A 15,253-nucleotide genomic window follows, 5' to 3' on the forward strand; every position below is an offset into this window, starting at 1 on the left:
AATGGCGTTCAATTGGTTGTGTCTCCTTCTTCTATGCTTGCCAAAGATGGCCCTATTTTGCCCAATGATGGTGGTACAGAGACAGGTGCGGATACTTAAAGTGGTGGTCTTGGTTCACAAATTACCGACAAAAATGGGTTTCTTTCGGGAGAATTTAGTAGCCTTGATGATATGCGAATTTGCGATGCCAAAGAGGAAAACAACTGAGCATGACCCGAAGATACGATTGTCAGTATGTGATGGTTTCACAGTTTATAATGGAATTACAAGGTTTGAAGATTGTTGATGGAGAGGACCCAAAGGTATCTTTGTGTTGTGATTTTTGATCTAGGACTAAAAATTGGATTTTGTTTTCTAATTTTTGATAGTTATGATGGTCTGTTGATGTTGGGATTGTTGTTTGGCAGTGGCGGCGGTAGCGAAAGGAAGTGGAACGGCGAACGACGGTGGTCGGGGGCCTCTATTCAATCACACGCAAGGAAGAAGCTAAAAGGGAAAGCAAAACGTCTATTTTGCCCTAGGAAACCAATCACATGTCATTCACGTGCAAATTTTCCGTCCAATTTCTTAACTTCCATTTTCAATTGGACCAAAATGATACATAGTTCAAAACTCAAGGTCAAAATCAAGCAAATTAAAATTAGAGGGATCAAAATGACATAATGTATAAATTACAGGAACTATTTGCAAAATTTGACCAATAATATATGATATTTTTGACGATATCATTATATATTGAAGTAACGTAGGAAATAGCATGACACGTATGAAAGACAAAGTCCTTACAAAATCCATTGCCCTTGGCCTATATACATAAACCCAGTCTTAAATATAATCAAGTGTTTCAAGAATTTAAATTTCCAATTACTTCTTGACCAGTCGTTGGATCTTTCCTTTGACTTTTAATTTCTGCATCACTCAAGTATCGTGCAAGTTTACGTGCCTTAGTCCAAACACTATCATCACTTGCATGGATGTCACCAACCCTTGATTGATGGTGTCTATAATTCCTTAGTAGATGAGCAACGAATATTAGAAAACAAATAGAGGATGTGACAATGGAGAAGAGGAATAGGCCCCAGAAGCTTTCTAAGCCCAAGCTATCAACGTTCTTGGTATTCTGGGAGTCTAAACACTCTGATGATGGGGTTAACCACATCTCTTCCAACCTTTTGAGGGTACCATTTTGCGACAATTTTAGAATGGCTTCAGAGACATCATCAGCTATTGAAGAACCTTCTTGAAACACCTGTGGAAAACATGATAATGCTTTTGTTAGTCACCCTACGTAGATAAAAATAACAGTTTGTTTAATAACATGAAAACCAAAAACAAAACGATATACAAAAATATATGGATGGATAGAATTTTACAAGATTTGGTGATGAAACCCACTTTTCAAAAAGCATGTCCATCAATATATTTTTTGTGACTAATTGTAAAAATAAAGGTTTGTGTTTCTATTTTTCAATTGAATTGGGAAAAGTGTTGATTAGTGGTTAGCAATGAGGGTGTTCAAGCATGGAAGAAAACTTGAAGATGCATGATATATTAAAAATCTATTCTATGTAAAACTTTGAGATTGAAGAAGCGGAAAGAGTGCAAAAAGCTTAGCTGGATTCACTACTCACAAATCCAAATCCTCCAAATCTATACGTGGATCCAATGACGGTGTATTTCATGCAATAATTGTTGGTGAAAACTTTGGCATAAGGGATCTCGAAAAAGGCTGCCGAGATACTTCCATTTTTGAATGCCGTGAGATATTCGTCTTGGTCCCTAATGGGCTTAACATTCTCTGATTTATATTTAAGCACATTCTGCACATATGTACACATAAATGCATTTGCATCACAACCAACTTTGTTCGTGGGGTTAATGATTGGTCGTAGTCGGGAGATTGTAAGCATTGAAGTGAGATTGGCAGTGAAACTCTGTGTTAAGATCAGCACCACAAAAAGCCACACGACAACCACAACTCGAGTGTAGTTACTTTGAATCTTCTCCTCTGGATAATGAAACATTGAGTTATTATGAGTTTGGTGAAAGTAAGTGCGATTTTAGTAAAAGTGTAGCTGTTTTACTGAAGTAATAAAAATATCATGTTTGGCTAACATGTGGATTATCATCAGCCTCATTAATGCCATAGACTAAAAGGTAATATTATAATTTGACTTAAACTATAAGGATTGGTTATCACAATTGAAATTTATGAATTCAAAGTGGTAAAAATAAAAAAAAATAATAATAAAAAAGGAGTATTTTTTTTTTTTTTTTGATCAGCAAAGAAAAATTTCATTAATCAATATGAAATTAAAGGTACAGGAAGATGAAATGCACTGAGAGAGATTCGGAAGGTACAATATACCCCTACTACTGCTACTCGCAACCATACAACCAACCCCTTGGCCTCACGATTTTTTTTTTTTTTAAACATAAAAGTTAAGAAGGACTTAACAGAAATTAAAATACATGATTCCCCACAAAATCAACCCACCAAAAAACCCAAACAGCTCTAGCAATGCCTCTAAACAACAAACTAAAAAAACTATTCTAACAGCCAAGTTGCACTCCCAAGGCCAACTACCCACGCCTATGAAACTGAATATTTTATTCGCCTAACTCAAGTTCAACAGCCCAAGACCTACGCTGCTACACTGCTTCACACCCATGCTACTACACACCTGCTACACTGCTACACTCCCATGCTACACAGCTACAACACTACTACACTCCAGACAACACTGTTACACTCCCATGCTGTTAGACACCTGCTGCTACACTCCCTACACCCACGCCTATGATGCTGCACTCCCAAGGCCATCCACCCACCTGAACACAGCTCATACACCACGCCAAGACAGCTCATACACAATGCTGCTGACCAACGCCAATGCTGCTGTCCACCCCACCGGAAAACTCCATAGCCAACGACCAATGACCAAGGCCACACCACCGGAATCAACCAAGGCCACACCTCCATTGATTAACCCAAACTCACCCACGCCTCCTTGTCCAACCCCTTGCTGGCCGACTACTCCGAAATGTCCACCTCTGTGCCGACTCCTCCCTTCACACAACCGTTACAAAACTCGTAAGATGACGACCCAAACACCGATCAACCGCTGAGACACCTCCAAACATCTGGACGAAGCTCACCCCTCAAACTCCCACTCGAAGAGGAGCGCTTGAATGAACACCAGACAGAACTATGGTAGAAGCAGAACGACACCTATGATACCCCAAACAAAGCATCGATACTACTACATAATTCTGAACCATAGTTCACCCCTCAAGCTCCGACTCGCGAAAGAGCGCACGAATGAAGATCCTAACCACATTTGGACGTCCTCAAGCCAGTCCAAACCAACCTCTTCCTCTATAATGACCCTTAATCCAGGCATTCCTTGATGATAACAACACACCACAACTCTGCAGCAGCCCACAAAGCATACCAAGGTGGGAAAATAATGGGGGAAATCAAGTTTATTAAAGGAAATTAACAAACAAACACAAGAAAGAACTGGGCCAGCCAACCACCATAGCCGAAGGCGGCGGCCGGCCGGCCCAAAATGAGGCCCGGGGAGGAGGTTTTCAGAGAGAGAAAGAGAGGTTTTCAGAAAGAGAGAGAACTTTTTTTACCCACTTCCAACTTCTATTGCTGCAATCCTTTTTAATAAAAAAGGAGTATACTTTGCACTAAATCGTACTTTAGTCCCTACAAATGAAATTGTGGTAGTCAATCCTCTACACTTTTGGTCAAATCTCATTTTGGTCTCTACATATAAAATCGTGACAGTTAACCCCTGCACTTCTGGTCAAGTTTCAATTTGCCCCTTCTGTTACTCTATTATATAAGTTTTTAATAGAATCCAGTCATGTAACAAACATGTGACTACGAAATGAGGACAAGAGAGGAAAATCATTCTCATTTTCCACCAATATATGTACTTTTTTTTTATTAGCAGAAAAAGAACTTTATTGATGGAAAATTTACAAAGTATGATAAAAAAACATCAATAAAGAAGGAGGGTGCAAAAAGCATCACAGAGATACATCAAGATCCCAACCAAGTTGGCACCGAGATGCACACCAAATCGTTTGCTAGCACACACTCCAAACACCCAGTTGGTGAGCAACCAACCAACAAAGCAATACAAAGCAAGAAAACAACAAATAAACCAAAATTACAGCGACAGTCCCATATAATACAATATGTGTGTATGTGCCAGTGCGCACGCGCTTTTGTTTTCGTATGTTAAAAATTAGGACGAAGATGTAAGAAAGCAGAGCTTTTGAAATTTAAAAAAAAAAAAAGGCAGCAGAGACTTCGAAGAATCTGTTGAAACAAAGTTTCATTATTCTAATTTTTACAAAATTCTAATTTATCTCCTTAATCGTTCACAATTTAAGTTTTATTTTAATTGAATACAATCAAATTTGATATAAATTCTAGGACAAAATGTGTATAGACGGGAAATTTGCGTGATTTTTCTCTTTTGCCATCATTTTGTAGTCATATGATTGTCACATTACTAACTTATGTTAAAGACTTATATGATGAAGTAACAAAAGAGAGACTTGACACTTGATTAAAAGTGTCGGGAGTTTATTGTCAGGATTTCATAAGTGTGGAGAGTTAACTGTTACGATTTCATGTATAAGGACCAAAGTGGAATTTGACCATAAGTGTAGGGGTTAACTATCACGATTTCATATGTAGAGACTGATTTGGTGCAAAGTGCAGGAGTGCAAAGTGTAATTTACCCAAAATACAAAACTACAAGTGTAATTCACCCATAAAAGCAAGATCAAATATAATTTTAAATAACTATTTTAAGGAACTAAGACAATTTTTTGAACACCGTAGCTAGCCACATGGCTATATATGTATATGGTAGCGTATAAGAAAGCTAGTAAAATCTTCATATGGTAGTCTTTCTTGCAATGTTGTTATGCCCAATATCACAAAAAGCATTTAGCTTCTGTCTTGTTAGAAAGAAATGTAGTTCTACCCAGTTGGGCTCGCAAGGTTTATAATGAATTCCATTCTAGTAATTTAAATTGTTCATTTAATGAATTCTATTCGAGTGATTTAAATTGTTCATTTTGTAGGCTATCTCCCAGAAGAAGAAGAAGAAAAAAAAAGAGTCATATTGATCTAAAAATTGTCGCCACATAATTTCATTAAAATGTCTTTAAAAAATGAAAAAATAAGTGTGATTTTATTTCTTTAAGGACAAATTTGATAAAATTATGTGATTAGGATGATCAGATTAATTTATTCTTTTTATGAATGATCTATACATAAGAACTTACAAAATGAATTACTCAAAAAAAAAAAAATATTGGAGTGGAGTCCATGTTGAACCTCACTGCTCAATTAAACTAGACTATACTTATCTCCAACTGAAGATAAACCAAATCCTACAAATAAGATAATGTCTTATTCCAAAGATAATTAATGATGTTTAGATGGGATGGCACTAGTCCCATAGAGTTGTCATGGGTGGCACAATATGAATTGAACGTTTGCAATTATTAGCCTACTTTCTAAGACAATGTTCACACAAAGAACAAGGGATGGAGTAGTTAACTTGTTTCATCTTGGCCACGCTCCCTTGCTAAAGAGTCTCCTCTTACGGCCAGCCATAGTCGAAGCTACTCTGTCATGATATAGACTAGTTTCAAGTCCAAACCCTAGTCCCTTTGGCAAAGGCAAAAAAGAATGCCACTTGTCCTAGGACCAAATGATTCTTCTTGCCCAATGGGTCTACATCCATCCCTGAATGTTTTCATACATTAATTTAACTGGGATGACACTAGCTCGATAGAATTGTCTTGAATGGCATTAAATGAGTGATATATAATTCAATTATTAATCTAATTGCTATATTTTAAAAGATACTTACTATGAACAAGGAAAAGTGAAGAGAAGGTGAACCAAAGAACATTTCCTAGTTGATCCTTCCATGGACCACTGAATTCTGGATTGGATCGATGTTCCAAGAACCAAACAATGAACATTGTGTAGATCAAAATGGCCCCTGTGGCTAACCACATTTCCCTAGTGAAAGGCTCAAGAAATATCCATGCTTTGGAAGCAGACTTTACAGGAACTACCATCGACAAGCCTGACTCAGTAATTGGTTGTGTGAATTCCACGCCCCTCCAACGTTCAGCTAGTATAGTTATATCACCAACAGCTCCACCAAAAGTCTTCCAAAAATGTTGATCCACAAAAAAAATAAATAATAAATAATAAAAAAAAAAGCTTGTGTGGAATAGTTCAAGGAAAAATAAATAAATTGATTGAACACATTCACATTTTTCATCATCTCTCTTAGCAACAGCATAAAGGGCTCAAGGCTTTTCCCTCACATAATTATCTGCTATATCTAGGATAGGAGATTATGGCTGGGCAGAGATGGAAGTAAGAGACGAGAGGGTCATGACCCTCTTATTTCTGTTAAAATTTTTGTTTACCATAGCATATTTTAAATATATATCTTATTTTATAAATAATAATGTAATCTCTATGTATAAAATATATATCTCATTCTTCTACTAACTTACATTCTTTTTCTTTTCTTTTTTTTTTTTGCCAATTTTTTTTTTTTTTTTTATCTGAAAAGAGATTACTCCTATGGTATTTGAATATTTTTGTATGTATATATATAGTTTATATATCATATTGTACATACATGTGTATTTGTATATTTGATGAAAAAAAATTATTTCTCTTTAATCCCTCCGGTAATGAAATCTTGGTTTCCTTTAGCCAGGCTGGGGAATTAGTTGGGTGAAGCCCTAGACAATTTTTTGAGTTCACAAAAAAAAAAAAAATAAAATAAAATTTAAGGGCAATAGTGCAATCTCTTTAAAAAAACCATATCCTCCTCAAGCACCATGTTGAGCACCACAGCTCAAATCTAGAAAAAAATATATAGCTGGAGATTTGTGTTCCAAAAAGTATGTTTGTTCCCCTCCAAACAAACATATTTTCATTTATGCACAAGAGCGTTGTTGGAGATAGATTTATTACCTTGTTAGCGACATTTTCGACTAAATCTCCATAGCTGCCATTGAACTCCACAAATTTGTAAGGTAAATCATAGTCCAAAATCTTCAGCACCTCCTTAAAAACACTAATGCAAAAACCATCATAGGTCTTATTTGAATTCTTGGTCGATGGCGTTATCTTTACAAAGGCGTCAAAAGCAGCACTACCAGGTACTCCGATTATCAGTGGATCTTCCAAACTAGGCATTGCCCATCCTTTTGGAACCCACTTTAGGTTTCCTAAGCTTTTCCTCCAATCATCTAACAATTTCATAAAAATAAATAAATAAATAAATTTATATAGATTTTTTGTATAGAAAATATGGCTCAATAGGAATTTTTCCTTTGTAAAAAAAAAAATAAAAAATAAAAAAGAAGCCCATGAAAATGACTTTTATTTATTAAAAAAAATGACACATAAACAAAAATAAATAACTGAGTTTTCAGTGAAAAAATCACTACCTTTTCCATTTGAGCCATTCTTCAAGAACCCAAACTCAGGAGACCAATATTCCAGCTTGTTGTATGTCAGATTGAAGACATTGATTACCTGATAAATAGGTTTGTATGATAGCCTCTCATCTTCAAAATGAATTTCACCACTTAAACCACTGAAATTGCTTGATAATATAGTATCCAACAACCTTGTCGAAGTACTACTACTAGTGCTATGAGTCAATCTCTCCAAAGCCACTATAACAGTTGCAATGCTATCGTATGCTCTCAGAGCATAAATCCCAGGGTTAGAGTTATCTTCTTCTGGATATTCAAATCGGAAGCTCTGCTGAAATTGTTTTTTGAAATCTAGAAATGATGTAGTGGTTTCCGAATAGTCTATCTTGATTCCAAAAACACCTTCCATAGAAGAGATGAAAGAAGAATTAACAGAATCCAAGAAGCTTGCAACGGTTTCTGTAATTACCCAAGCTGAGTCTTTTCCCATGAATCCCATCTTCCTTGCCTCACTAAACAAGAGACTAGTAAATTGTAATGATGATTGAAGAACGATAAAAGCTCTAGGTTGTATGTTATTCAATTTCATCAGCTCCTCACGAACAAACTCTAGGGGATGAGATAGAGATTGATATGGTGGAATGACTAAATGATGCTCAATAACTGAGCCAACATTGTGAAGTGCATCAGATAACATAGCTAGCATGTTGGAATCACCGGAAAACATGTCTTCTTCATAGACAACGATGACCCTTCGCCACTTGAATGAGTGAACCAGAGCTGCAGTACAATCCATCTGATTAGAAAAGTTAGTAACCATTTGTATCAAGAAAGGCCATTGAGTCGTTTTGGTAGCTCCAATTGCAGCTGCAAGTGAAATAACAGGAACTTGTGCTTGGTTTCCGATTTTGGCTACTAAAGCTGTTTCTGCCCATGTCTCCATGCCTATAATCAGTTGCACTTGCTTCTCCTTAATTAGTTGATCAGCTGCGACATAATTTCAAAACTCGAATTAATCTAAACCCAAACTTTACTATCAGCATCATGATCAAGCATCAATTAAGGCATGATATTCTCTCTTCCAATCCAATGCAGCATTCCTAATCATTGAATTCTTGTGATTCACGTGCCTTGATATTCTTACATGATTTAATAGTGAAAGTGTAATGAGAAAGGGAGATGGCGAGATTTTGGAACATAGGATCATGAGGCCATACAAAGTGATGTTGTTTTATATCATTTCATTTAATTTAAAAAAAATTTATCATTGGGACTCGCAATTACAAATATATCACTAATACATAATTTTAGATTAATTTTATTTGTAAAAATTCTATTTTTCAGTCATTCTCCAAATGTATGTATGCAATATTTAGAATTAATTACGCTATAGTTATCAAAATATGTATTTTGTTTCCCTTAAGTTTCTAATTTTAATTTTTTTCCAATTTAATCTACAAACTTCAAAATTATGAGTTTAAACGCTTCCCAACACTTAACGCAGTAACAAAAGTTAGGTACTTCCAAAATTTTGTAAAAGAAAATGCAACTCACTTAAAATTTCGAGAAACCCAGTTCTAAATAATTGATTTAGATGACGTGAGCGTTAGATCAGTAACAATCAGTCTGCATGGGATGATTGGTGAGAAATCATAAAAAAAAAAAATTAAAAAAATAAAAGAATTTTTCTCATGTTTAATTATAAATTAAGTTAAAAATTATATATAAAAAAAAAATTGTTACTTTTGTATCATTTTGGTTCTTATAATTTTAATGTAGTCAATTTTGACTATGAATTTATGATTTGGCCTCAATTTGATTCAATTAAATACAACCATTAGCATTTATTTATTTATTTATGGAAATTGCATACATACATGGCATGTGTTATATTTTTAGAAACAAAATTAGGGATGTAAGAAAAATCGAAAAAATTGATCAACCAATTGAATCGGATCAAACCGATCATATTTTGTCTGTTTTTTTTAATAAGAATTGGTCTGAGCAGTTTTTCAATTTAATTTTTTTTGATTAAGTATCTTGTGTACCGAACTAAATCGAAATCAAACGCTTACACATATATTATATTTAAAATATATAATCTAATAATATAATAATATTAATAAGTATAATAAATTATTAACCTCATTATCCCTATGACCTAACTTAATAAATCCTTATTATATATAATCTTAATTCTAACTTTCTATTCTTGAAATCTTAGTACTTATTATTATTATTGTTATTATTTTTTACTTATTATTAAAATTGTAAACTTATTCAACTTGTTGAGTTAACCTCAACTAATTCAGTAATTATTTTTCATTAAAAACTTAACTGGTGTTATCAATGGAACCAATTTAACACAATTCAAAATCAAGAATTAAAATGGAACTAATAAAAATATAGTGACTAAAATCAGACATGAAACTACCAGAACTGCCAGCTGCCAGCGTAATTTAACATTAATTACATCTCACAATACTTATTACAGAAAATGACAAGGAATCCGATAAGGGGATGAAGCACATCCTCCAATTCAAGCATACAAGGAAAACAAAGAAAGAAAATAAAAGAAAAGAAAACGAACCAGCATAAGCTGCTTGTAAGGGGTCTCCGCCGGAGCTGCTGAAATAGAGAGAGAGCTTGTTGTTGAAGTTATCAACAGCTGTTTTCATGGCTGTCATTTGTTCTTTGCCGATACGAGAATTAACATCGATGATTACACCAACGTTTGTGGTGGTTATGTTATCAGTTTCAACGACAGCGCCATGGGAGATAGTGCCAAAGAATGAGACAAGTATGGGGATGAAGACCAACGTGATGATGGGTTTCGATGAAGATGCCATTTTAGAGATTCAACTATGTCGACCAACAGGAAGATGGTTCATTTCATGGACTCTTTTATTGCATAAATATATGGAAATCCATATAGAGGTATATTTAGCCTTCGTTTAGAATATGAATTGGTATTTTGGCTTTTTCGTTGTTTTAATTTGGGATTAAAAAATTTTGTTTGAAATAGATATTTGACTTTTTTGACTTTTGTCAAAAAAAAAATGAAATAATTTTAGTTTAAATGTAATATTTTATCTTATTAAACTAAAAAGTTAATTTCATATTTTTTTTTTTTTTTTTTTTTTTGTGACTAAAATAGCCCAACACAACCCAAACCTTTTCGCTAAACAGTTATAGATATTTTAATATAACCGTTTGGATTTTCAAGAGCACGTGAGAGAAATGTGATAGATATTTTAATATACGGTTATATTATTGGATTTGAAAATGAGTTTAATTATAAAGTAGCATTACTCTAAATCTATACACATGTTTATAGGTAAATTACATTAGTAATCTATCCACTTTGCCTCTTGTATTATTTTAATCTCTATAATTTTAATTAGTTTGATTTTGACTATTAATTTTAATTCTTTTTTTATCAATTTGGTTCAATTATAACACCAATTAAGATTTTTCAAAGAAAATGATCACTAAGTTGATTGAGGTTAATTCATTGAGTTATATTTATTTATTTATTTTTATAATTTTGCCTATAAAAAATATAATACATGCCCACTTATGTGCGCATTTTTATAAAAACAATACTAACAATTGTATTCAATTATACCAAATGGAAGTAAAATCATAAATTCAATGTTAAAATCAAGTTAATTGAAATTATATAAATCAAAATAACACAAAAGATTAAAATATAGTAACTACTGATATAATTTGTCCAATGTTTATTATATATACAACTAATTTAAATAATTTTATGTATTTAGAAAATTGGATAAATTACACCTTTAAATCTTGTAATTTGACTTAAATTTTATTTTGGTCTCCATAATTTCAATAATGTGAATTCTTAACTTTAATTCCAATTTTAGTTTGATGATTCAGCACAAATTTCACATTAAAATTCATGACTTCATAATATTGTTCAATCTGATATGGAGTATAAGCAGAAAAATTTGACCACAACTTGAGTGGAATAAAAAAAATTGAAATGGGGCTTGGAATCAAGGCTTCACATGTTTAAATGAAACTATAAACCTACTGATTAACATTTTTGGTGGCAAAAATTTCTGCTTCAACTCTTATCGAAAAAAATTTAATATCTTTTATGATGGTATTGATTTCTCCCTCATTATAGGGGTTGTACTAAGGCCTCGTTTGGGAACATGTTAATTTAGTAACTTTTTGGCTATTTAGTTAAAATATGAATTAAAAAAAAACTAGTATGTTTGGGATGATTTTTTAGTTTTTTACGAAAAGATGTGCAAAAAGTAGAGAGAAAAGATAATTTTTGACTTTTTTGTATGAATTGTTGACATTTTGACTTTTTTAATAATTTTTTTACTTTTTGACTAAACGGGAGGATTCCCAAATGAGGCCTAAGCAGTGGTAGAATTATTGTTGGGCTTAGGCTTAGTATTTGGTTTTTAGGTGATAGTCTATTTTATGAGCTAATAGTCTATTTTATGATGTAGTAAGTTTGATAGGCCTTGTTGACTTTGTGAGCTAATAGTCTATTTTATGATGTATTATTTGTTATATTGGTAATTACTTTTTTATCAATTGACTAAAAAAAAATTGAAATTATAAGGACTAAAGTGATATTTAAGTTAAATTACAAGGATGAAAACTAAAATTTACCATAAAAATTGTTTTAAAAGTATCTAAAATCCATATTTATTTATGATATAGATTTAAATTTGATGAAATCCATGTCATAAACAAAATAAATATAATCTACATATTTTAAATTATAGACACCTTTCCAAAAAAAAAAAAAGAATTTTTTTTTTTCCTAGAGCCTTAGCATTGTTCTTATAATTTGCTTCTTATATCAATTTTATTCATGTAATTTCAAATATATCCATTTTACCCTTTAATTATTTCACATTGTGCAAATCTAATCAAATTCTAAACATCTTATAAGAAATTAAATTGAACTAAAAAATAAAATACACCATTCAACATTGTAAATTAGACATCAATGAACATATTACACCGCATTAATTTCTCGTTACACACTTACATGTACTGGCCTTATTTGAGAGCAGGTTTTTTTAGTAATTTTTTAATTTTTTGATTAAAATATAATGTAAAAAAAATTAGTATATTTGGGATAACTTTTTAGCTTTTATGAAAAGTTATGTAAAATGTAGAGAAAAAAAAAATTTACTTTTTTTGTATATATTATTAACTTTTTAATTTTTTTTAATAATTTTTTAAATTTTTAACTAAAAAAATCACTTGTCAAAGGATGGCTTAATGTAGTACTAGTATTGCAATGCATAAAAGACGTGCACGGAGAAATTTAATAGGTGTAAGTAGAACTTTCCGCAGACAATTTCTCAATCGCATTGCATAGAGAATAGACTATTTTATTTTTAATTTTAGTCTAATTTTTAAAAAATCATTATCAATTATATTAATAATTTATTAGAAATTGACTTGCTTAATGACTTTTTACAAAAAAAAAAAAAAAAAAAAAAAATGTGAAGTAAGTATAGAAAATATGTTAACTTTTTGTAGTAACTTTTGACTTCTTAATTTTTTAATTACTGTAGCCACTTCCCAAACAAGACTTGAATATATACAATACAAAAAAATTTAGGAGTTGTTTAGAATGTCTTAAATAAGTGTACTTTTTGATTTTTTAGACTAAAAAGTTGAGGAAAAAAATATGGTTATTTGGGTTAATTTTTTGAATTTTTATGAAAAAATGTGTATTAAAAAATTGTATAAATTAATGTGTACGGGAAAATTAGGACTGGAGTTGTGCAACCGTAATTTTTGACTTTTGGTGAATAGTGATAACTTTTTAACTTTTTGAGTAATTTTTAATTTTTTAGTTTTTTTTCAACTTGCCAAACTTGGCCTTAGTAATAAATTGACATGATTAAATTAATAAAATAAATAAATAAGATTAAAAATATAAAAACTAAATTAGTATAAGTCATAAATTATTGGAATTACTAGTATCATTTGTTATAATTTAAATCAGTAAATTATGAATTTAGATTTAACTATTCAAAAATTATCTAAAATTATTATTTTGTGTTCAAATTTATTCTATATATAAATCTCATATTATATAAATTTAATTTTTACTGCACAATTATTCATCTAAAAAAATGGTGAATAAAAAAGTCTGAGCTCCAGACTTTGAATTTAAGTATCTGGAGATAGAGAGATTGCGAGGTGCAACGAAATTTCTGCTGAAAATTCAAGTTAAGTAACCGATGACTTTGACAATGTCTTCTCCGTGGTCAACGTCACCTGTGGCTCTTGTAATCTTGTAATACACTTGTTGGATTTATTTTAACGGCTATGCTATAGCTTGAATCTTTCCTTACTCGAATCCTTCCGAAATTAAAATCACGTCGTTTCGCCATTTTAATTTTATTTATTTGTTTTTTATTTTTTATTTTTTTAGAAGAAAACCAAAAAAGAAGAAAAAGGGAAGAATAAGAAGAAGAGAGAGAGACTGAGACCAACATCAACCATTCATCTTCATCAGCAACAACATCATCAGATCCAGAAAAAAATAAAATAAAATAAAATTTCAACCATCAGATCCCAAAAAAACCAAAAAAACAAAAATTCAACCATTTATCTTCATCATCAACATCTTCATCAACATCACCATCATCATCATCAACACCAGTCAACAGTTTTATTTTTATTTTTTTCCCTTCATTTCAGATCCAAGAAAAAAAAAAAATCGGGCTGGGCTGCGACGATCGAGGCAGAGGGGCTGGGCTACAGCGGAGGCGGAGGCGATCGACGATCGACGACGACCCTCTCCCTCTCTCTCCATCCCCTCTCTCTCTCTCTTCATTTTCTCTCTCTCTTTCTCTTTCTCTTTCTCTTTCTTTTTCTCTCTCTCTTTCTCTTCTTCTCTCTACGTTTCAGCCATAAAGGAGGGAAGAAAGAAAGAAGAAAAAAAAAAAAGGAAACTGCCCAAAACAACGTCGTTTTGGGTAGTCGGGAGATTCGAGCTACAAAACCATTTTCCTTATTTTAATAGGGTTTGGCTTTGGTCTAGTCCAAGATCAGACTAGACCTTGCTGTTGGATCTATGGGAGTTCACCGCGGATTCTGTTTTGATAATTCGAACCGTTGAATATGTAAAAATCGCCGAGTACTATATGTCCGAAAAAAATCACTTTGATCGAATATCGATAGCTTTGTGATCAAAAATTGTTTTTGTCAACCGATAATTTGTTCATCGTCTATTTTTTTTTATACAAAACTGATTTCATCACATAGCTATTAATATCTGATCAACGTGATTTTTTATAAATCTATAGTACTCGATGAGTTCTACAAATTGAACGGTTTGAATTATCAAAACGGAACCCGTGGTGAGCCCCCACGGACCCAATAGTACAGTCCAATCTAATCTTGGACTGGACCAAAGCCAAACCCTTTCAATATTTCCTAATGCACATATTTTATTTTATTTTTAGAAATGATATATAATAGAATTTGGTGTCTAAATTTTTACTTATTTCTCCTTGTATTACATGTTCCTTATTTTTTTATTTCAAATAAAATAAATACAAAGAAAGAAACTCAAATCTTGGATCTTGAGTCTATTGAAGAAGATGCTTATCATTTAAATAACACATAATATACAATAAATATTTTATTTTACGATAAATTATGTAAATAGTACTATAGTTTACACCATATGTCAATTTAGTTCATGTTATTTTAATTT

The 15,253-nt window shown here is 32.1% G+C and overlaps 1 protein-coding gene across 3 annotated transcripts; it reads right to left on the reverse strand.

The window, feature by feature from the left end:
• Positions 1 to 634: 634 nt before the first annotated feature.
• Positions 635 to 10,482, reverse strand: LOC114287783 (glutamate receptor 2.9). 3 transcript variants are annotated; one of them, XM_082887742.1, is made up of 6 exons: positions 10,106 to 10,482; positions 7,525 to 8,502; positions 7,046 to 7,323; positions 5,913 to 6,219; positions 1,632 to 2,008; positions 635 to 1,249 (listed from the first exon to the last, which is right to left on the reverse strand). In XM_082887742.1, the coding sequence occupies exons 1-6, from the start codon at positions 10,362 to 10,364 to the stop codon at positions 845 to 847; spliced, it is 2,604 nt and encodes an 867-aa protein (XP_082743868.1). In that variant the 5' UTR covers positions 10,365 to 10,482; the 3' UTR covers positions 635 to 844. The 3 variants fall into 3 exon arrangements, with proteins under 3 accessions (XP_082743868.1, XP_082743870.1, XP_082743869.1); XM_082887744.1 differs by lacking the exon at positions 1,632 to 2,008 and having other exon boundaries at positions 10,106 to 10,481; XM_082887743.1 differs by lacking the exons at positions 635 to 1,249; positions 1,632 to 2,008 and adding an exon at positions 5,339 to 5,785.
• Positions 10,483 to 15,253: the final 4,771 nt, after the last annotated feature.

This window comes from Camellia sinensis, chromosome 9 (assembly GCF_055761805.1).
Source record: "Camellia sinensis isolate YWXY chromosome 9, ASM5576180v1, whole genome shotgun sequence".
NCBI classification, from domain to species: Eukaryota; Viridiplantae; Streptophyta; class Magnoliopsida; order Ericales; family Theaceae; genus Camellia; species Camellia sinensis.